This window comes from Aspergillus japonicus (genome assembly GCF_003184785.1).
Source record: "Aspergillus japonicus CBS 114.51 unplaced genomic scaffold BO86scaffold_75, whole genome shotgun sequence".
NCBI lineage: Eukaryota > Fungi > Ascomycota > Eurotiomycetes > Eurotiales > Aspergillaceae > Aspergillus > Aspergillus japonicus.
In genome coordinates, this window is record NW_020291712.1 from 83,946 (window position 1) to 106,226 (window position 22,281).

General features: G+C 52.2%; 6 protein-coding genes across 6 annotated transcripts; 3 read left to right on the forward strand and 3 right to left on the reverse strand.

Annotated features, from left to right (window-relative positions):
• The first annotated feature begins 1,706 nt into the window (after positions 1–1,706).
• BO86DRAFT_223484 (putative SNF2 family helicase/ATPase) lies at positions 1,707–7,748 on the forward strand. Its single transcript, XM_025666935.1, has 2 exons — positions 1,707–2,051; positions 2,117–7,748. Exon 2 carries the CDS (start codon positions 2,125–2,127, stop codon positions 7,546–7,548), a length of 5,424 nt encoding a protein of 1,807 aa, XP_025523262.1. The 5' UTR covers positions 1,707–2,051; positions 2,117–2,124; the 3' UTR covers positions 7,549–7,748.
• Positions 7,749–8,442: 694 nt separating this feature from the next.
• On the reverse strand, positions 8,443–11,532 carry BO86DRAFT_451078 (DEAD/DEAH box helicase). The gene is made up of 3 exons (XM_025676840.1): positions 11,024–11,532; positions 9,589–10,952; positions 8,443–9,523 (listed from the first exon to the last, which is right to left on the reverse strand). Exons 1-3 carry the CDS (start codon positions 11,453–11,455, stop codon positions 8,539–8,541), a joined length of 2,781 nt encoding a protein of 926 aa, XP_025523263.1. The 5' UTR covers positions 11,456–11,532; the 3' UTR covers positions 8,443–8,538.
• Positions 11,533–12,238: 706 nt separating this feature from the next.
• BO86DRAFT_223504 (wax synthase family protein) lies at positions 12,239–14,202 on the forward strand. The gene has a single exon (XM_025666936.1). The coding sequence runs from the start codon at positions 12,441–12,443 to the stop codon at positions 14,040–14,042; it is 1,602 nt and encodes a 533-aa protein (XP_025523264.1). The 5' UTR covers positions 12,239–12,440; the 3' UTR covers positions 14,043–14,202.
• Positions 14,203–14,347: 145 nt separating this feature from the next.
• On the reverse strand, positions 14,348–16,891 carry BO86DRAFT_459270 (RIX1/PELP1 family protein). The gene is made up of 2 exons (XM_025677342.1): positions 16,460–16,891; positions 14,348–16,392 (listed from the first exon to the last, which is right to left on the reverse strand). Exons 1-2 carry the CDS (start codon positions 16,793–16,795, stop codon positions 14,362–14,364), a joined length of 2,367 nt encoding a protein of 788 aa, XP_025523265.1. The 5' UTR covers positions 16,796–16,891; the 3' UTR covers positions 14,348–14,361.
• Positions 16,892–17,050: 159 nt separating this feature from the next.
• On the forward strand, positions 17,051–21,143 carry BO86DRAFT_370968 (putative filamentation protein (Rhf1)). Its single transcript, XM_025670301.1, has 5 exons — positions 17,051–17,246; positions 17,339–17,462; positions 17,536–17,865; positions 17,927–18,546; positions 18,624–21,143. The coding sequence occupies exons 1-5, from the start codon at positions 17,241–17,243 to the stop codon at positions 21,015–21,017; spliced, it is 3,474 nt and encodes a 1,157-aa protein (XP_025523266.1). The 5' UTR covers positions 17,051–17,240; the 3' UTR covers positions 21,018–21,143.
• BO86DRAFT_459272 (complex I NDUFA12 subunit family protein) lies at positions 21,134–22,128 on the reverse strand. Its single transcript, XM_025677343.1, has 7 exons — positions 22,013–22,128; positions 21,927–21,947; positions 21,836–21,842; positions 21,688–21,768; positions 21,571–21,634; positions 21,366–21,503; positions 21,134–21,305 (listed from the first exon to the last, which is right to left on the reverse strand). Exons 1-7 carry the CDS (start codon positions 22,061–22,063, stop codon positions 21,257–21,259), a joined length of 411 nt encoding a protein of 136 aa, XP_025523267.1. The 5' UTR covers positions 22,064–22,128; the 3' UTR covers positions 21,134–21,256.
• Between the last annotated feature and the right edge of the window lie 153 nt (positions 22,129–22,281).

A 22,281-nucleotide genomic window follows, 5' to 3' on the forward strand; every position in this document is an offset into this window, starting at 1 on the left:
TGCCGCTCTTTGAAGAGGAGAAGATCGCGCTTCGTGCCAGATGGGCACCACTCTCAGATGGCAGTGATTTGACTGCAGATGCGCAGGTCTCGAGCATCGTCGACATCGAGGACTGGGCTTTGGGTTTGCACTCATTTGACTTCGAGTCAAAGGCTCAGCCTACAGATAGCCTCTTTGATAAGATCATGCAGGACTATCACGACCGTGAGCCGTGGCGCCTGAGTACATTGTACCGGGAAATGGGTGATGGAGAGTTTGACATCTGATGCCAGTCTTGATGATGGGAAAGAACACAAGCAGCTTCTTCAGTTTCTGGGGACCTGAGAACTGTTAGTATGATTCTCGAACAAGAGATCCTCCATTCATATATCGCTGACTTGGCTCTCATAGCAGATCGGCAAGCGATTTATCCAATATGCGGCGCGCACCATCTACCTTTCCATTCTGTCTTTTTCTTTCTGTCTTTAGCGTTCGGTCTGTTCGTTTTCTTCTGTTTGGGCTCCGAAGGTTCATGAGATGGCGAAATCTTCAACTGGCTGTTAGCCATTTGAGTATGATCTGTGCTTTGATGCCTCAACCTCTCCACGCCTTCTGCCTTCTGTATGCATTCAATAAAAACCAAAAAGATGACGAAGAAAAAGGAAGGAAAGTCGGGACCGGTTCGAAGAAAGGAAGGAAATTAATCGAAACTGGGCTGAAGAGATGAAGTTTCAATGAATATTTCGAGGATAGGAGAAAAGAGGGAAAGTGTGTAATCACCCAAAAGTTGTCTCATGATAGCTTCTTTCTTCACAATGAAAAATGTCTTTATGGGTGAGGTGACCTGGACATCTTCGTATTTTACCAACATTGTGGTCCACTGAGCTTTCAATGACCTCTCCGTTCTTTACTTCCTGATTCTCCGCTTGGAAATCGCCTCGAGGTTGCGAGTGATGAAAATGACAGTGGGGAAAAATTCAACGAGGTTGAGTTGACTTAATCATGGTGCCTTGTGTGAACATTGCTGGAAGCGTGTCATGTCAGCCGAAATGAGCTGGTATACTGATAGTCAGTATATTCTCAGGTCTTAACGGACTTCAAGAAACGTAGTGAGGTTATTGCGAAGATAGATGTTCATGCAGAACTATGGCTAGTGGATGTGTAGCTGTCAATCGCTCGAGGAGGAAGTTGCAGGTGGTGGACCAAGCTGGGCGGTCATCGAAACTTCGACAACAGAATCGTTTAAGTTGTCATTTGCGCATGCCGTAGAGGTCTATAAGTATGCTTGCCACTAGCACAGGAAACTGGACCAAGCTTGATACTCTGCCCACCATACCCATATACTTCGTCGCTCGGAGCATACCATATACTTGCCCAGAACTATGTAGACCCCATAGACTCAAAGCTTAGTGAGTGAAGTGAATTCGAAGCCATGCAACATAGCCAAGCTGAGGGTCGTGCTTTCCCGAAGACCTATGCATGAATTGAAGTCTATCGAGATGTGGATGAGGCTAGCATGATAGACCATTAAGCCAAAGGAAGTATAAGATGCGGTCTACACTGCACCATTTCTTATCAGCCCATTGTTCCGCCTTCCATACCGCTTGTTGCTAGCGGCAGAATTAAGAAAGTCCCTTGATGGCGAATTAACGCGTTCCTGTCTATCTTGTTTCTTTTTTTACACTTTTCCCACTTGCCTTTTACATAAAACAAACCTTTTGCTTTACCAAAGTCCCAGGTAACTAACTCTCAATCCCTGGTGTACAACCATTTCATTCTCCCGATCACAGGGCTAAAGAACAAATAAATAGCCTTTCACCGATACAGGTTCTATAGCAGACTCGGTTGTTCCAGACTTCACATATCCGATAGCCTTCAGTCCTCTCCGTTCTCACCTTTCATCTTCATACACAATCTTATCGCCCGACGGATACCTCCAAACCCGCCTTTACCTATCACGAAATAGACTCTCGCCCACTTCTCACCTTCTATCACCTCTTACAGCTCTCTATTGTTTACTAAAATCATGATAACCTTTCGCTTCGTTGATTCTGGACAACGTGCATGAGTTAGTAAGTAGCTTCATCTCGAGTACCATGATGATCACGTGGCATCGAATCTAATCCCGTACCTGCAGAGCACCCCATGGAGATGGAGCCTAGCGGGGATCCCCTCGACTGGACAGTTGACGAAGTGGTACAGTTTCTGTGCCATAATCCTGACGCGCCATGGTCTCTCTCTTCGTCGGTTGTCGCGCGACCAGATCCTGTCACCTTCGAGGCCGCTCTGCGGGACAATGTGATCACGGGGGAGGTGCTTCTCCACGATGTTGACATTCATTCCCTGAAAGATGACTTGGGTCTAAAAGCCCTTGGTCCCCGCAGTAGTATGCATAGTGCTGTTAGATACCTGCAGCGGAAGTCTTTTAAATACCATCAATCGACGGCGCTATCTACGACCCCCTTCAGGAACCAAGTTCCCGATTATACTCGGTCTACTAGTCAGTCTACGTTCGCAAGCCCCGCAACTCTATCCCATACACAAGTGCCTCGTATAGAGACCCTTCAACGAGATGTTTTTCAGACCCCCCGCGTCCATTCCTCTCCCACACCTAGCGCTGCAATCCCAGCGGTGAAATCAGTACAGCCTCAGGATCAATTGCAACATTTCACTGCTGAGGACGGACACACATCAGATGATGACGGTGAGGAAGATGGCGTAAGCCTCGTTGTCCAATCAAATGTTCGTGCATCATCACAGGAGTCTCACAAGCGTTCACGTCCTGGTGAGCAATTGGTCATTGACAGAGAGGGGAAGAAACGACGCAAGCTTGATCTAAGCAAACTCGACGACAAAGCTGACAGTGCGACTAACAAACCTGCCGTCAAGCCTGCCGACCAATCTTCAAGCAGGCAATGGTACATGGGACCCGACGCGACCACACCCTCCAAGTTGTTCTATCCTCAAAGTCCCGCGACTGAAGACGATGAGTTCTGTATCTTTGGCTCACAATACCCCCCAGCTAGGCGCACCTTCGTCAACAAATGTCTATCTCACTTTTATCGCCAAGATGCTGTGCGACTGGGCCCGACCAAGCAGGCTGTGATTCCCTACAATCCAATTAAAGGAGCGAAAGCAGGCCAAAGATTTTTTACTCTTTATACCTCCAAAGGTGGCCACGTTGCAGTGAGTAAGCAAGATTTCCGAGACTGGCCACAACTTGAGAGTTCTAAGAGCTCGAACGGTTCTGAACCACCAAAGACCTCTGACCCATATGCATGGCTTCTGGAAAAGTACCCTGCCCAAGAAGATGGTCAGGATGCATTTCCGTTGTACGGAGACTCAGGGTCTGAGGCTGACTACGATGAGGAAACTTGGCGAGAGATTGACGAGGAGTCCCGAGCCCCTGTGAATGGCAAACGAGCCAAGCTTACTCCTGATGCGGTCGAGTCTATCATTGAGAAATGCATAGTGAAATATGAGACTGAGTGGCAGCAAATCTATAAGCCTAAAGAAGAAACCAAGGCATGGGCGAAATGGATGGCAGCTAAAAGGAGCAACAGCCGTAACCAGCAAATCAAAGAACTTATACGCTCACTCAAAAAGCTGGAAGGTCGCTTGCATAAATTGAAAGAAGCAATAAAGCAAGTTGACTACTCTTCGGAATCCGAGCTACAAACCCAATGTCAAGCTCTACAACAGACGATCTTCAGAATGCAGAAGCACAAATATCATATTCATGTAATCGGACTCGAGAGCTGCCCACCGAAGGTGGCTCCTCCGCCGAAGTTATCGAAATTCATAAATCGGCGCAGTAACAGAAGCGATGATGCTGAATCGCTTGACTCGGACTCCGACGATTTCATCGATGACTCTGGAGTTCCACCACCACCACCTTTTCAACGAGCTTCTCATCCAAATGGTGCGACGCACCATTCTTCATCTTCTGATGAGGAAGGAGATATAATCAGTGTTTCTGGAACGATACGGAGGGTGAGATCTCGAAGATATCCATTCGCCGTTTCGAGTTCACCAGACTCAACGCCTGTCGTAACCAATGATGAGACACCGAAAATCATTGACCTTACAGATGACACACCACACCCAGATGACTATGATATCGCGACACCGCCTCTGAATCCAGTGCAGGTTGAGGTGCCGCAGGTCGATCCTGCTCTATACGAGAGCATGTCCCCTGTTTCAGACCTTGGTCCTAGCTTCGCTATAAAAAGAGAGGGGCCGCAGAGGAGAAGATCCATTTCTCTGCCTGACATCGATGACTATGAAGCACTCAAAAAACTGGACTCCAGCTTGTTGGAGGAGCGTCGAGATCCGCGTCGTCTACTCGTCAAGCTGATTGCCAACCTTGCTCCCAAGGACCGGTCCCAGATGGCCGAGCGCATACCCAGCAGATATGAGGAAGCGGATCTTCGAGAGCTCACTGTGCGAGCGCTGGAGTTGATGCTTCAGAGCCAAGACCGATTGCCTGACTTGGAACATACAGAGAGTATGCTCGTCATGCGCGCTTCGTCCTTCTACATTTCCTGGGTCACCTGTTCTCGGCTCACAGCCAAGGGGATTCCTAGAAACAAGGTTCGTAAAGCGTTACGGGAAGTTGAAGGCTATGGGGAATTCTATCAGGAGTTATCCTACCATCTGGCAGCATACTGCGATTGGGAGCGAAGCAATGGATTTGGGCATAGCGATGTCAACGACACACCCCATAGGTCCAGAAAACGGGCCGTCCAAGAGAGCGAAGCTGCCAGGAAGGCACGAGAGAATGCGCAACGCCGTCTTGCAATGCAGGAGAACTCCGCAAAGCTGTACATGGAGAGCATGGGAGCAGCCAATACCGACCATACGAATCAAGTTGTGAGCTTTGGGGATCCACCAATTCACCTGCATCAGGCCATCGCGCGACGAGTGAAACCTCATCAGCTGAAAGGAATTCAATTCATGTGGCGAGAACTGATAGTCGATGAGACTCATCAGGGTTGTTTGCTGGCCCACACAATGGGCTTGGGCAAGACAATGCAGGTCATATCACTTCTGGTGACTATCTCCGCCGCTTCTAACTCCCCCAATCCTGAAATCAAAAAACAAGTACCGGAGAGGTTTCGTCGTTCCCAGACATTGGTACTTTGCCCGTCGTCGTTGACCGAAAACTGGCAGGACGAATTCTACTTGTGGGCTCCTCCTACTGTTAAAATTGGACCTTTTTATAAAGTCACAAGCAGTGAATCACTGTATGAGAGGCTTGGAACGATCCAAGAGTGGTACGAAGGAGGTGGAATACTCATTTTGAGTTATGACATGTTCCGCGCTTGGATTATGAACAGGGAAACCTCGAAGAGGTCAAAACCATTGCCGGATGCAGACCATGAAAATGTCAAGAGTTGGCTTCTTGATGGTCCTAACGTAGTCGTTGCCGATGAAGCGCACAGGATGAAAAACTCGTCTTCGGCAGTTGCCCTAGCAGCAATGCAAATCAAGACCAAAAGTCGCATCGCCTTGACCGGCTCCCCACTGGCCAACAACCTCACAGATTACTATGCTATGGTGAATTGGATCGCAGAGGGCTACTTGGGTGAACCACGCGAGTTCCAGGCACACTATGTTGAACCCATTGAGGAGGGTCTGTATGTTGACAGCACGTACACTGAGCGCCGCAGGTCTCTTGTGAGGCTTAACGTACTCAAAGAAATCCTCGAGCCCAAAATCAACCGCGCAGATATCTCTGTTCTTGCTGGAAGCTTGCCTCCAAAGGTTGAATTTGTCATCACTGTGCCTCTAACGGACGTACAACAGGCAGCTTACAACTCGTATGTGCGGTCGATCTTGGAAGGCAAATGCGACGTCAATCGAATGGAGATTCTGTCCTGGCTCGCTGTTCTCGGGCTCTGCTGCAATCACCCGGTGTGCTTCAGGGATAAGCTCCAAAGCCGATTCAATGATGCTCAGAAGATCGACAAGAGGCTGGAGGGATTTGAGAAAGCCCCGGGTGACGAGCCTATTTCGCAATTGGGTCTTGATTTGACAAAGTTACAGAATGAACAGGAACAAATTTACTCTGCCGTGCCCGACATCGAAGCTATCGAATTGTCTCATCGAGCCCGGATTCTGCACAAGATCATCACCGAATCTGTACGTGTTGGTGACAAAGTGTTGGTGTTCTCACATAGTATCCCGACACTCAACTATGTCGAAGTCATCCTCAAAAGGGCAGGCTGGAGATACTGCCGTCTAGACGGGCAAACACCGGTTTCTCAGCGACAGGGCGCAGTCAAGCGGTTCAATGGAAATTCTTCCGATCTCATTTATCTGATCTCGACCCGCGCGGGAGGGCTTGGTCTCAATATCCCTGGCGCAAATCGTGTGATAATCTTTGACTTCACCTTCAACCCGGTCTGGGAAGAGCAAGCCGTCGGGCGGGCTTACCGTCTTGGTCAGAAAAAGCCGGTCTTTGTATACCGATTTCTCTCGGGCGGCACATTTGAGGAGATCATGTACAACAAAGCGGTCTACAAAACCCAGCTTGCATTCCGCGTTGTTGACAAGAAAAATCCAGTCCGCTGGGCGTCAAAGAAGCTTGGCGAATACCTATTCCCGGTCAAGAATGTGCCTCAAACAGACGTCTCCGAGTACATAGGGAAGGATCCTGAGGTGTTGGATAAAATCCTCGAGAAAGACGCACGCTCAAGTGAAAGCATCATTCGGAAAATCGGCTTGACTGAAACCTTCCAGAAAGAGGACAACGACAAGTTGACTGAGGAAGAAAAACGGGAGGCTCTGGAGGTCATCACCGACGAACGCCTCAAACGCGAAGATCCTGCCGCCTGGCAGGAACGAATGAGATATAAACAAAGGCTCGCGACGGTCATTACGCCCTATGGCTCCTATTCTCAAACCCTCACTCAACCCTCTTCGATGCCTATGTCTCGGGCTCCCCTTCCATACCAATTTACGTACTCGCAGCACCCGCCACCGATGCCTCTGCCTCTGCCATCCCAGTCAATGGTTCCACCTAGCGCCCACAATTCCGGTCCTCCTGCTCTTGCCCCTGACTTGAGCCACTTTCAGTTACCAGGCCCGATTTACAACCATATGCAACCGCCACCGCCGCAGCCCAGTCCGATGGCATCTCAGACTTACTCACAGCCAGCAACGCCACACTCAATTACTATGCAAGACGGCCCTGTCGTAGGTAGCGGTGATGCTGGATACGCCCCACCGATCGCGAATAATTTTACCGCTGTACCAATGCAAGCAACCGGAACGCAGAACGACGGTGGATACTCCCAGCCACTTATCGATCCTTCTATCCTTCTCCCCGTGCCAACGGACAAGGTAGAGAGTGAGGAAGAGTACTTTCCACCGTCCCCACAGCCTCTGCTCCCTACGCCAGTGTCAGATTTGCAGCAGATCAGCACTGAGAGCACCTCAAGCGACGGCAATCCTACTGTCGGACAGCAGCAGGTTATCTCTCCATTTTTCCAGAACACTTCTACTCCACAGCAGGAACCCCCATCCAGTAAGCCTGGGAAAAAGGCCGCCTGCAAGACCCAGTGAAGCACCACCCGGAGGACCCATGACGAAGAAGGAATTCCGAATCTCGCCTACCTGTCTTCTGATTCGAGATTCCAGTCTATCAAGATTATTTCTTTCCATGCAGTTGCACATACTTCTACGATATCCCTCACGACAAGTCCCTCCGTTCCAATTTCCTAGGACAGGATGGAGAACTCTGTCTATTTCCCTTTCCCTCTAACGCTGTCACTTTGATACCCTTCACAGCACAAATTTTATCCCGGAGCTTTGTACATTACTTCCCACCGCTACCTCTTGTTAACAATTTCCGGAGCGAATGGTGTCGAGTGAAGCCGACTGGAGTCGAATTGCTCTTTTTGTACTACTTCTCGGCGTCGTGGTCATGGCTTCTTCTCAACGCTCTTTTTCTTCTTGCTTCTATTCAACAAACGATTAATGATACCATTTCACGGTTGGTTGGGCGCGTTGAGACTGTCACGTATGAGATGGTGGAACATAGTGATTGTTGGGGGTTTTCTTTTGTCTTTTTACAGATTGTCTTCACGTCTGCATCTGCATCGGCCTCTGGCTTGTATTTGCATCAATTACGGCTCGTATTCAGGTTGCTGTTTCCTTTTTTTGTGATGGTCGTACAGGATGGTAATGATAACTGAAAACATAACCTTGAAACGGATTGATGGAGATTGATATGCAATGAAAAATTCATAATGGCTTTCTTGATTGCGGGGTTTCCATAAGTCGAATCTACTAAGTAGACGCACGTGTTTTGAAGGTGCGTAGGAGACCTACTCTAGGTGTAGTGCTTCTGTCGTACACAAGCAACTAGGAACAGTGATACATCACGATTCATGGTAGTATTTTTAAGAATCTTGAAAGGTAAATCCGCAAAGCTGGCTGGCTAATAACACTGACAGGGTACACGGAAACTGGAAATGGTGACCTACAATCCTCTGTTCCGCGGCAGAGCACTGAGTCTTGAACAGTCGTATGGCAGTACAGTACAACACCCTTTCACGACTTCAGAAGCGACTCCAAGTCCGCCACCCTGGTGGCCTTATCGTCGAGCTTCTTCTTTGTGGACGTCTCACGGAACGCCGCCAGCATCAGCTTACGCTTCGTGTCCTGGATCGCCAGCACACGATCCTCGATGCTGTCCTCCATGACAAGCCGCCAGACCGTGGTCTCACGCTTCTGACCCAGCCGGTAGACACGGTCCACGGCCTGGTCTTCGATGGCGGGCGCCCACCAACTGTCGGCGAGGACGGCCTGGTTGGCGGCAACAAGGTTCAGACCGACGCTGCAGACGCTCAGACTGGCGAGCAGGACGGTGCATTCGGGGTCGGTGGAGAAGCGGGTTGTGGAGTTGTCGCGCGCGAGGGAGTTCATCTTGCCGTCGATGCGCGCGAAGCCGATCCCGTGGCGTTCGAGGTGGGGCTCCACCAGATCCAGGAACGAGGTCCACTGGCTGAAGACGACGGTCTTGGTGTCGGCAGTTTGGCCCTTCGCGGTTAGGATCTTGACCAGGGCTTCGATCTTGCTGCTGGGATTGTCGGGGTCGGCGACGACAGTGTCCGTGCTTTCACCCATTTCCGCGGCCGGCGAGACGAGCGTGGTTGTGTCTTCGATGTCGGCGCGACACATGGGGCACTTGTGTTGGCGGTCGATCACTTCTTCGATGCACTTCCGACAAAAGGCGTGCGCGCAGGCGGTGATAACGGGCTGTTCCTGCTGTATGGAGTCGAGGCAGATGGGGCAGGAATCCTGACTTTCAATGCGGATTTGTAGGACGTCCTGAAGCGCTTTGATGTTCTCCGGGGTCAACGGAACAACCTTGTTCTTCTCGAGGAACTCCGCTAGCTTGTCAATGCGGTTCTTGCAAAGTGCCCAGTGGTTGCAGACTTGTCGCAGACGGAGGATGACTTCGAGAAGGTGAGAATATGTGGCGCCTCCTTTATCCTTGGATTTGAAATCTATGAGCATGCCTTGCGCCTCGGACCTGAAAATTGTCAGTGAACCAGAAACAACGGGATATGGGAAATGAAGCCTGCTGGTGGAACTTACTGGAACATGTCATATTTCTCTTGTTCATGCGGATGGAATTTGATACGCAGGACACGAGAAGTGAGCGGAGGAAGCCGCAAATTCACGAAATTCATGTCCTTCCGACGACGCAAGCAGAGGGTGCTCATCAGAGCTTGTAGTAGCAAACGAGCATTGGGATCTTCTGACATAAGAGGCCGAACGAGAACGCTGTTGAACACAGACATGTCCTCGAGGCCACCGGTGAGTCGGAGAAAGCGAACTTGGGAGTAAAGGTCCTTAAGAGTGTTCACGATAGGGGTTCCTGTAAGCGTCCAGCGCGAGTCTGCCCTCAGGTTACAAGCTGCGATAGAACCTTTAGATCGTGGATTGCGAATTGTATGTCCCTCGTCAAGAACCACACGACGCCATTGGAGCGAGAATATCCCTTTCTTCGGAGGCACTTTGGCGTTCGGGTTGTACTCCATAGCCAAAGCACCATAGCTTGTGATGACAATATCATACTGATCGAGATTGGCAGCCTCCTTCTTCCCTTGTCCATGGTAGACATGCACCTTAGGGGCTCGGTCGCTGTGAGTGTGATCCTGTGCTTGGTTCTTCCAGTTGCTCATCACACCTACTGGGGAGATGATCAAAGTGGTTTTGGAAGAGGCTGGAGTCTTGGGCTGGGAGTTTGCAAGGATCAAGGAGATGATCTGAATCGTTTTGCCAAGACCCATGTCATCAGCCAGGATACCACCACTAGCCAGAGGTGGCGCCTGTGAGGTAGAGTAATTGGTAGCGATGTTGGTGAATTTGTTGCCATTTCTCTTCCACAATTGCACAACCTCCGCAGAACCAGCTGCAGGAAGTACCGGATTTTCCTGAGCAATCATCCAAGCCAACCCCTGGCGCTGATACGGTAGAAGCTGTGTCGCGAGAGCATCTGGATCTTCGGCCATGGGCATCTTTTCCAAATCAGCTTCTTTGATGCCAAAGTCTTCATTCACTTGGCCGATATCGCGAGGGTTGAAGGTGCTGCTTTGTCCAATGAGCTCTTCAAGGCTTTCCTGATTCCCAAAGTCCAGGTCACCTTCCCCGGAGTAGAGATTTGAGTAGTTCATATTACTTGAAAGCTGCCACTCCTCATCCTTTTTGCTCTTTGCCATGGCACGAGCCAGCTTGGCCGCTTGCTTCTCGGCCTTCTCACGCTCCTTCTGTCGTTTAGTCTCCTCACGTTCCCTTTGTCTGATGGCATTCAAAGGCAGCCTGTCCGCTTCCATGCTGCTTTTGAGAGCGCGTCTGAGCTCAGGGTTAGCCGTGCCATAGAGTCTCAGCACGACGGGACAGTCATAAGCGCCAATGACACCTGTCAGCATGCCTTCAACGAGCAAAGACCGCCCATCCTATATGCGAAGTTTAGCAGGCCGCGAACGCCGTAACTACACCCGCGTGCACAATACTTTGAGCGGCGTACCAGATACTTTGCCAGCTTGGCTGCCATGGTTCTCGGAATATGACCAATCTGGTTGCCCATCACGTTATCAACTCGGATCGCGTTTCTATCGTACTGATTCGAGGGCTCTCGTTTGATGATCACATGCTCGCCAATGGTGGCATGTCCTCTGTAGTAGCGCACGCCCACAATCTTCGTGTTCAGGTCACCGTAATGCAGCAACGACCCGGATTCCTCGACACCTTGACTGCTTTGAACCAGATCGGCAGCCTGGGCGTCATCATCCTCTTCGTTTCCGGGAAAAGATTGCGATGCTTGGCTAAGAGGTACATAGGCTGTTTCCTCACCAAAGCGCTGCCCGAAGCTGGTACGCGCCGACTTGAAAGGCGCAGACGGGTTGCTATCGGCGAAGTCAGTATGCTCGATGCCTCGCTTCTCCGGTTGAAGACCCATGATAAGGACTGGGACCGGGCCAAGCACCGGAGGATTTTTGATTTTCCCGTGGTCGATCTTTCGAAATAAGGTGCTGATGTTACTGTACAGTATAGTAGTGTAGTAGTAGAATTGATCAATGACAGCGATGGATCTCTCGCTTCGATGACGCGGGAAGACACGCGCCCATGTGACCAATTGGCATGTGACATTTCCCCGGACTTCCGCCAGTTGCCAGTTGAGAACATGATGTCACTCTATCAACAACAGAACCAGCACTGTGTCTTTGGCACAGTACAAATTACGGCAATGAATGTGGCAAAAACTCAATCATGAACTGGAAAGATAAGATTCACTCAGATATGCCCAATCTGCATAACATCCCGCATATTGCTAACCTTCGTTTGGCAGCTTGTCTACTCCGCATAACGCACAGTTGGCAGATGGCAAGGAGTGGGCAATCAACAAGGGGGAGGGGTCATCATGCTTCTAAATGCATGGAAAATGCTCAGGAAAAAAAGCAAATCAAAGGAATCGAAGAGAAAGACAGGGACCGAGTCAAACCCCTTGCGTTGGCGAATCAATCACCGCCCACCTCGTAATTCGGTGACGAACTATTGAGGGATCCGCCTTTTTTTCAGTCCCTTTGCCCCCGAGAGTCGATCCCACCACTTACCTACGGATTCGCTGTCCCCATGGCATTTTTTGACCATGGATACATAGTATAACCATTTTCCGATACATCTTGATTTACATTTCTACGATATATACAGTACATACTCTGGTACTGTACCGTGAGGTTCAGCAGTTCACCACTCTTGTTCAACACCCACCGCTTCCTGTTCAGGCATGAATTTGAGGCAGTGTCGATTATCAGATTACTGAACAGCTTCTACTTCGAACTGAACATACATCTCGGCCTCATTTGATCAATACATAATACACGGCGTATATATACAGTACATATTATCTTGCAGTTATCGCTTCTGATCGACTGGATCCCCCTATGGCCGCCACCCCTCCCATACCTTTCTACCGCCAACTCGTCGAAGACTACCATAGTCAGTACGAATCACTCATCCAGAATGGCGAGGCGAAGCCGGTTTTCCTATGGCAACTGATTGCCCTTCTCTTGCTTCCCGTGCCGGCGCTCCTAATTCCGCGGCGCAAGGGCGGCCGCTCTGTGCAGCTTTTCGTACTGGCTTGCGTTTCCGGCACTGTCGTCCACTTTCTGCGCCACCGACGCATGCTCCTGGGAGGCTACGGGTATATGGGCGGCTTGCTGCCAGCATGGTGGCTCATCTGGTGCGCCGTCTGGCTGGCATACAAGAACGCCGAGCGCGAATGTCAACGGATTGTAAGGACGACGGTCTCCGAGCCCCCTTCGGCAAAGGAACGGTCCGCCACGCAGAGGGACTGGACGGCCGCCACAGAGCACGCGCACCAGCCAAACGTCGAAAGGCTGGTATGGCAGTCTTATCCGCAGTCACTCTCGCAGCGCCCGAGTTGGGTCTTAAGCTTGTTATTCGGCATGCGGGGACCGGAGTGGAATTGGCGCATCTCGTCCCTCGGCCCCTTGCCCTCCTCAGTCCGCGCCCAGCTGAAAGCCGAAGATCCGTCCTTCCTTACGGACGAGATGGTACAAGCAGAGGAGGAAATCAGAGCGGATACTGCTGCCATCAGGGCCCGTGTGCGCTCGGCCCTGCTGCTTTGCATCAAATCCTACCTCTCCCTGGATCTGATCAAGCTGCTCATGATCCGCGACACGTACTTCATGTACAACGGGAACATGACCCTGGCACCGCCCTACCCGTTCACCTCGCTCGCCGCCGTCCCCGGCCTGGTCCGGTTCTACCGTCTGGCGGTGACGGGCTTCGGCATCCACGCCGCGTTAGCCTTCGTGACCTCCTTCAACCCCCTCATCTTCGGGGGCCTAGCCCTCGCCTTCCCCCACGCGGCCCGCGCCGTGACCGCCGTGCCCCTCGACGCAGCCTGGCTATACGGCGACACCTTCGGCCCCTTCCTCCCCTCCATCCTCGACCACGGCCTCATCGGCTGCTGGAGCAAATGGTGGCATCAACTCTTCCGCGTCGGCTTCACCTCCACGGCCCGCTGGCTCATCGCCCTCCTGCCCGCGGACACCGCCTCTCGCCCCGCCGTCCGGCAGCTGGTCTACACCTTCGTCGCCTTCGGGCTCAGCGGCCTGGTGCACTCGTGCGGCAGCTACGCGCAGATCGTGGAGACGAGCCCCGCGCGCGGCCCGTTGCGGTTCTTTCTCCTCCAGGCCGTGGGCTTCATCGTGCAGGGAGTCGGCGCCCACGTCCTCGTGCCGCGGCTGGTGGGTGCAAAGCACCCCCTGCCCCGGGGGTTCCGGCGCGCCGCGAATCTTGTCTTCGCGGTCGGGTGGCTGTACTTCACGGCGCCGGTTATTGCGGATGATTTTGCGAGGGGCGGGTTGTGGTTGACCGAGCCGTTGCCGGTTAGTCCGCTGCGGGGTCTGGGGATTGGGGTAAGAGAGGAAGATAGCGGGTGGTGGTGTTGGTCTTCCCCTTGGTTTCGATACTGGGATGATGGGACGTATTGGGGCCGAGGGGTGCGGGTGGTGTAGTTTCTAGATTTTGGATAAAGTATGAAGTAATTGGCTAATTTGTTGGTGTACGTGGTGGTTCTAGATAGATTATATAGATTTAGAGCGATTGAAGACCGAGAACCGAGGACGCAAGAACTTGGCTCGATTATTCGGGCTTCTCGTCAAGTCAAACTCTCCTCACTCGTTTACAGCAGACAAACATACGCAATCGAACGCCGTACGACTACGGGCGACCAGACTGAACCGGAAACAAAATTCTTTTTGGTATCTCTCGAACGTGTACTGGCCTATCCACAAAGCTTTTAGATGCGCCAACTAATATTGCTACTTCCTTCGTTTACTCATCCTCCTCCTCGTCATCCGTATCCGGATCGATGTTCAGGGTCGGCATTTCATCGTCACTGTCATCATCGCCCGCCGTCTCGGCTGCGGCCGCAACGGCACGCGGCTGGGGCGCCGTGACGGAGCTTGAAGCCGACGGTCCCGTCATCGAAACAACGGGCTTAGGCGCAGCGGTCGCCGTTATAGACGAAGCGGGAACAGAGATAGCGGCCGTGCCTGTGAATGTAGCAGGCGACGCGGCACCCAGCGAAGGCTGGGCAGGAGCCTTGGTTTCTTCAGACTCAACCCGGACCTTCTTGCTCTGCGCGCCCTCCGTCGCGATGGAAGGTGCGGGACTCTGCACCTCCGTTTCCTGCGCATAGCTCCGCTTGTTCAGGGAGGGGCTGGAAGATGAAGAGGTCATCTCAACGTCCATCATGTCCTGGTGAAGGTTTGGGGTGGCAGAGGGCTTGAGGAAGCCGCTCGTTTCAGTGGGTGCTTGGGGCGCGAGCACGGCGTCCGTCTCTCCCTCTTCCTCATCGTCATCATCGGCTACGCTATAGCCATTGGCGCCGGGGCCGTTCATCAGAACGGGCATACGCGGGCGGATGAGGGCTTCCACTTCCATCTCGGTGGAATAGCTGCGCGCCAGGAAAGGCATGATGCTCGTGCCTACGCCACGGCCTTGCATATTAGCGAAGGGGTTGAGAACACTAGCCAACATTGCGTTCTTGTCGGAGGTTATGATGATGGTTCGGTCGATCTCCGCGCGCAGGGCTGGGGTGATGAGCTCGGTCGAGGTGTGCGTCAGGAGAGCCACGAGCAGTTCAGATGAGGCTTGTTTGAGGTTTGCAAACGTTGGAGAGCTGCTTAGCTGACGTCCGGGCTTCAATCCAGGGTTCAGGAAAGAGTCCGCGTTCACGGTAGCCTGGCTGGCCTTCGACTTCGACTTGGGGTCAGGCTTCTCTGTAGTCGCAGCTTGGTTACTCGGAGGGGGCAACAAGTCGTGGCAGCAGGTCCGAAGCACTGCTGTCAAAGAAGAGACACCTTGCTTGGTCATGCATGGACCCATGTGGGGTAGCAAGACGCGCACAAGATCATACACGGCAGTGCGGACTTCCCGGCTGAACTTTTCAGCACGGAACACCCAAAGAGCTTGCTCCAAGATTGTCTGCGCCACCGGGATGACAGCCGTTCCGAACGCCTTGACAAGGTCAACAAGTAGCCTGAGACAAGCTGCATGGATGCGAGGCAGCTCCGTAAGCAGGTGCTCTCTTTCAGCTCTGCCAATCTGCTGGTTGGCTTGAATCTCGCCGTCAGACGGGTACGTCACCATATTTAGGCGTGCGCAAAGATCCAAGATCGAACCCAAGGGGATAATGACGGTGGATGCTGTGGCGGTTTCCAGATATTTGGAAAGCATGCGCAAAAGCACGACGAGCCGACTCACACCAGCAGGCAGGCCCTGCCAGCTACTGAAGCCCAATGCGTCAGGCCCGTTTCCTACCTCCTGGCTGTAGTTCTGCGGCATGGATAGTTGGCGCAACGCTGGGTCGGCCGACTCCCACTGTTCCACGACTGCTCTCAAGACATAAGAGGACGTTGCATGGATAGAGGCAATAGTCATCCGGCAGGCGTTCTTCCATTCTTCGCCGGATGTGTTCTTCGGGGCGCAGTTGTGCAGAGAGACGAACAGCTGCTGCGCAATTTCCAGGACTGACTCAGGATACGTGGGCTCAGTCGAGCCAATGATGGCCTGGAGGACACTGTGAATCTGCGCCGTGAAGGGTCGGAAAATTGTCGGGTGTCTTGCAATCAGCTCCGCGAATGCATTGAGTACAATGTCCACGAAAGGGGTATTGGGCTTCAGCTTCCGAGTGGGCTCAGAGGATGGCTTGATGGAGATCAAGTTCAAGGCAGCGGTGATGAAGCCAGGCAGAGACGGCGTTGTGATCTCGCGGACGAGGGTCGGGTATTGGTAGGTCAGGTGGAAGATCCTCGTCAAGGTGATAATGGACATTTTCTTCGTAGAAACAGGATCGGGTTTCTGAAGAAGACGAAAACAAGGCAATTAGTAACCATTATAGCATGGATGCAGGCAGAGAGCTTCTTACGTTCAAGATCCCGATAAGGCCGCGGACAAACGGTTCGCATCCACGAAGAACCTCCCATTGACCGGCTTCCACCAACGCCTTGACCAGAACCACCGCTGTCCAGCGTCCTTCAACGCTTCGATCCTGCAGCAGACTGGCCAGTCGAGTCATAAGCTTATGAACCTGGACCGCATTGTCCGAGTCCGACTTGGACTTTTGGCTTTGCGGAGTAGACAAAAGCTCCCCGCAATTGCTTAGTGAAGCTGCGAGACATGAAGCGAGCGGAGGCAGCTGCTTGACGGGGATATTGGTCAGACGGTGGTTGACCGCATGAAGTGACATTGCCATATAAGACATGGTGAGCGACAGCGACCGGCCCTTGCAGCACGAAGTGAGCAAGAAGCAATTGGGAGTGCGAGTCGCAAAGTTGGGAAGATTGGGTTTGTGTTTCTGTTCTCCAATTTGAGTCCAGGAAATTTTTTAGGTGAAGCTCCGCCTGGACCGCGGAACGGTAAGAAATAAAAAACACTGACAATACATTAATATTACCGGGAGCGGGTCTCCTTTCCCCTAATCGGCCGGCGGGTTGATGATCGCTGGCGTCAGTTCAATCTTGATTCCGCTCCACTACCACCACCTTTACTAAACTGCTGCCTCCGAGGGGGCATTCCATTCATTCTAAGACGTATTATTTGCATTGTTATGAGCCTTTCTACCTGCCTGCCTGTCTTTTCTCCTACTTTCTCTCCCCTCCATTCTTGCTATCTTCCCCCTCTTCCTCCGTGTCTCACCTAGTTCAATCATGACGGTATGTAGCGACAACACACCCGGTTCAAACACTCCCCCTCATTCCCCCTCAAAAAACAGACACTTTACTGATTACCTGTCCACATACTCTAGGGTCGAGAATCCGATAAGGGGCATCGCTACATCTCTGCCCTGGAAAATGCGCGCTGCCAGGACAAATGGGATGAGGTTCCTGAATTGATCCGAAAGGTGACCAAGCATGCTCCGCATAAGACATGTAATGCTCACTTGCCCTTCGCCCCATGATTATCACTTGCCGGAAGTCAAATTGACGAGTGTCGCTCTCTCAGGTCTCCTAGAGGTTGCCAGCGCAGAATACCAGATCGCATCGCATATTCGGAAAGAAGCATCAACCCCCCAATCGACCTCCCCCTCTTCCAGCCTCCATGAATTGGTCCCGTCCCTCCTATCTACCGTCAATCGAGCCGAAGGGCCTAAACAGGAGGTGTTTCAAGCACAAGTTTGCCTGGGTTGGGCACACTGGACACTGAATGAACCAAGCTTAGCAACATCTCGGTTTCCGGACAATTTTACTGAAACAATCCATGACCTCGAAAGTGCGGGGGAGGAGCTCTCCCCGTGGACGCAGGCCTGCCTTGTTAAAGCATGCTATTTGAAAGGTGCGTCCATCACCGCGGATGGATTCAAATAATGTCGTGCAATGCGCTAATACATGCATAGCTGCCTCGCAACGCATGGTGTCCGACGCCGGTGATGCCCTGGAAACTCTCGAATCGGTCACACCATGGCTGAGTAACCACCTGCAGGGTTCCACATTGAGCAATCCTCAATTTCTCTACTGGTCTGAGAAGCTATTGGCTGAAGGCGCCTCCATCACCGTGGACGATGCTCTCCGCGACATTGCCGCTACCGATGCACAAACCGTGACGACCGCGCTGGGATTTCTCCGACTATGGGCTTCCCACCCTAACAACAAGCAAGCGACTGCTTCTCAGACTGTGCATGCGAACAGTTCTACTGAGGCAGTACTCCGGTCGTCACTTTGGAAGTCATATTACCAACTCCTGACGGCGATTCTGCGACATGGAGTGCCATATAGCCCTTCCACCAACGGACCTGAGCGCCCACAACTGGCTAGCGAGATCCGACGCGTAGAAACTCTCTACGAGGCGACCCTTCTTCGTGAGACAAAATTCCCTTCCGCCAATTCGAGCAACCCGCAGGTCGAAGAATGGGTTGAAGAAGTGATCTCCAATTGGCAGGTGCTTGGTGGGCCCGACTGGACGGATGACGAGCTCGGGGAAGGAGGCCAGAATGCGGTTGGCAGAAACGTCCTCGATGTATGTTTTCCCCATGGAACCGGCGGCGACAGAGCTACAAAAAAAAACGATTAAGCATGCTAACTCTGTCGTAACAGATCCTTTATCGTGCTGCTACCAAAACGTATCATTCGCACTTAATTCTTCGACGTCTATTTCATGTTCATTGTGCCTTGGGTGACTCTGTTCTCGCTATCAAAGCACTTGACTCCTATATAGAAATTGTGACCAGTGCTAAAGAAAGGGCCGAAAAAGGGGCGGAGTCCGGGGAACTAGAGAATGATGGTAACTTGCTTCGCACCATCGCGGAGGGTGTGACCATGCTGTGCTGCTTCGGTTCCGACAAAGAGGCTGAAAAGGCAAGACACCTGACGAATTTACTGAAGAAGTTTGCCGCAAAGCATGTCCAAGAAAACAAAGACCAGGAGAACGGGGCCATTGTTATCATGCAGCAAACGAACTCAGCTAGCTCCGAGGTGGTTTCTCCGTTGGATCTTGCCGCAGCTTATAGAGGTATTGGCATAGGACTAGCCAACTGGGCTTACTGGACGCCCTTTACTGAGGACCGCGACGATATTCGCGCGGAGGCAATTGATTACCTTGACAAAAGTTTGGCACCGGAGCTCGAAGACGAACTCAATCGTTCCTCGCTCTACACTCTGGCTCTGTTGTTGGCCGAAGACAGGGACATCGATGGTGCTATTGAGTATGTCCGGTCGGCGTTGACATCAGATCCACAACCACGAGCCGGCCAGGCCGACTTTACTCGCGAACGGGAACTTGTTCCCCTTTGGCATTTACTCGCTCTGCTTCTTAGTGCGAAGGAAGATTTCGACATTGCCGAGCGCTCTTGTGAAGCTGCTTTTGAGCAGTTCCCTGCTACAATTACCTCTTTGGCCCACAACGACAGACGGCCACAGAAGCATAATCATAACTTCGAAGAGCAGGCCGTCACTGGTTTGACACACGCTCTAATAGATCAACTGCGCGACAGGGAGAAGGAACGCATCATTGAGACTCGCATGACACAGCTCGCGTTCGTTGAGCTCCTCGAGGGGCCAGAGAACGCTCTGAACCACAGTGAACAGCTACTCAGCCTTTTTGCCACTTTATTCCGATCGTTGAGTCTTGAAACGGAGACAAAACCCAGTAATGCTCCGGCTGACCATCTTGCACCACCTAAGAGCTCTGCTGGGACAGTGAAGAGTCTCCGGGGAAGTATCTTTGGACGGCACCGTGGGCATCGTGCGAGAGGAGACACCGCTCCTGAATCAAAGGCTGACGGCCATGCGCCCCCTCGCCCCGATCAAGGTGATACGGCACCTGCCATACAAGTCACCAACGATGCTTCCGCCGAAAAGCAAACCGTAGCAGGATCTGGATCTCGGAAACTGCGATCTAGGAGCAATACCCTCCAGAAACCGGATGGCGTGCAAGACCAGGATCGCAATCAAGTGATCGGCAAGAACGCAGCTCAGGCTGGTCCTGATGATGCGCCCCAGCCGCCCTCTCCAGATATGGTTCGAAAGGCAGTCACTGATGCAGCTACACAACCGCCAACAGCCCGACAGCCGCTGGGGCCCATACCTCATAACATTAAGCACAATCAACAACCCCCTCCAATTGGACACCCTAATCAGCCGCCTGTACAAGACACTCGACTACCTCTATCCTACGCATTCGACTCGCCCACCAGAGCTGTGACCAAGGTCCCACCGGTTCAATCCCAAAAGCACGCTCTCTCTATCCTTGTTAACATCTGGCTACTTATTGCCGGACTCTATCGTCGCGCGTCATCGTTTGACGACGCACACGAAGCATGCGAAGAAGCATCTAAACACATCACGCACTTCGAGAGCCTTGTGGCATCGCAAGAATCATCCGCACGGGCGTTCCGCGAACGGGCATGGGGCTGCCCCAAGAGTTGCCAGGACCTCTGGGCCGATCTTTACGCGGAGCGAGGCTTTCTGTCAAAAGCACAGGAACGTCCGCATGAAGCCATGGAACACTTTGAGAAGGCTCTCAGACATGAATTGAATCATCCGAAAGCCACGATTGGACTATCCAATCTACTCCTCGACGTCTGGGATCGAACAATCCCTCTGGAGCCTCCAAGACCAGGCATTGAACTCGACCCTTCCATGTTTCCTCTGTCCTCCCCTCTCAGCGAGCCCAAAAAGAAGACAGGTCATGCTGAGGTAACTCTTCCCACGGACGCAAAGGCAGGGTCTGCCGACGTTGAAAAAGAGGAGGAGCCTCAACTTCTCAACCGCATTGCCGCGCGGGAGCGAGCTTTTGGCCTGCTATCCGGGTTGACAAAATTAGGCAGCTCTTGGGACAACAGCGAAGCTTGGTATGCACTCTCCCGAGCATATGAAGCAGGGGGGCAGGTTGAAAAGCTGAAAGAGGTGCTCTGGTGGTGCATCGAATTAGAAGATCGCCGTCCCCTTCGACACTGGTCCAGCATCGGCTCTGGTATATATGTACTTTGAATATGTGTATCTAGGTCTACGGCAAGCGCTAATCTTTCCCTTTTCTTTGCTCTCGCTTAATATGATACCTCGGTGATCTTGGTGTGTATAGACGAGAATCACTATATATAGAACTGGCAGGTGGAGGACACATAGACTAACTGGGAAAAAGGTTAATGGTTTTGAACTGGAAAACAAGACATCTTTATGTACACATCAAGTCCAAGGCATGGAACAATAGAGCTAGATGATTGGTAGATCTACCGGGGAGCCGCAACGGGGGTCCAAGCAGAGTACTTAGGGCGGGTGCTGAACCATCGGATTAGCGCACTGATTCATTCACGCAGATTACAGTCGGAGGTAACTCACGTCGAGTAGGTCTTGAAAGCAGCGCGGCTCAGGGTCAGGGTGGGCCTGTGTTCAGGCAGCTCCCAGGCGCGGACGCCGGTCTGCAGGGCCCTGTCGACCGTAGGGGGGACATCGACCATGTAGGAGATCCAAGCGTGCCTAAATAGGAGTCAGGAATAAGGGCCGCACGGCTGCAAGCTCGAGTCAAGAAAACCCAGATACTCACCATCCGGGCTCGATCTGAGATGGGTCGTATTCGTGCTCCTTGTAATCCACCCAGCGCGTACGAACTAGATGACCGTCAACAAGCATTTCGACCGGATCCGCTTCCGACTTCACTCACGAGGGAGCTCTTCCTCCATGTTCTCGTAGAACTTGTTTCCGTAACGATCGGTGCCAATCAAGGTACCGGCCTTGGTATCACCTGCAGGTACCATTGCGTCAGACATTTATTTCTTGCGCTGTATTCGTCCTCAGCGCGGCGAGCTTACCGATGTACTATTTTCGTCGTGGGGATCAAACACAGCGTCAGTGCCTTGTCTATCCGAGTCCATCATCTCCGGCCCTCCGAGGGGTACGTACGTTCATCTGGTGACCATATTCCTGTGCGAAGATGGAAGTTAGCAAAGGAGGTCCTCTGAAGCGATTGTGGGCAGCTCGAATCTCACCTTGAAGCCAATGCGCCGCAAGTTGCGCAGCGTACGAAGAATAGTCGACATCTTGAGTAGATATGTAGGGAGTCGTCAAGCGCCAATGGACTGAACGAAGCAAGCAAGTGGTTTCGTCGTCGTCGTCGTCGTCGACTCCGTCTTCTTGCATCGCCGGGGGGAGTTGCCCGCCCGCCTAATCCGGTCTAGCGTGGTTGGCTGTTGTTTGCCGTGTTTGCACATCCAGTTGCTGTTTGTTCTGTCTGTTCTGTCTGTTATCTTTCCCGATC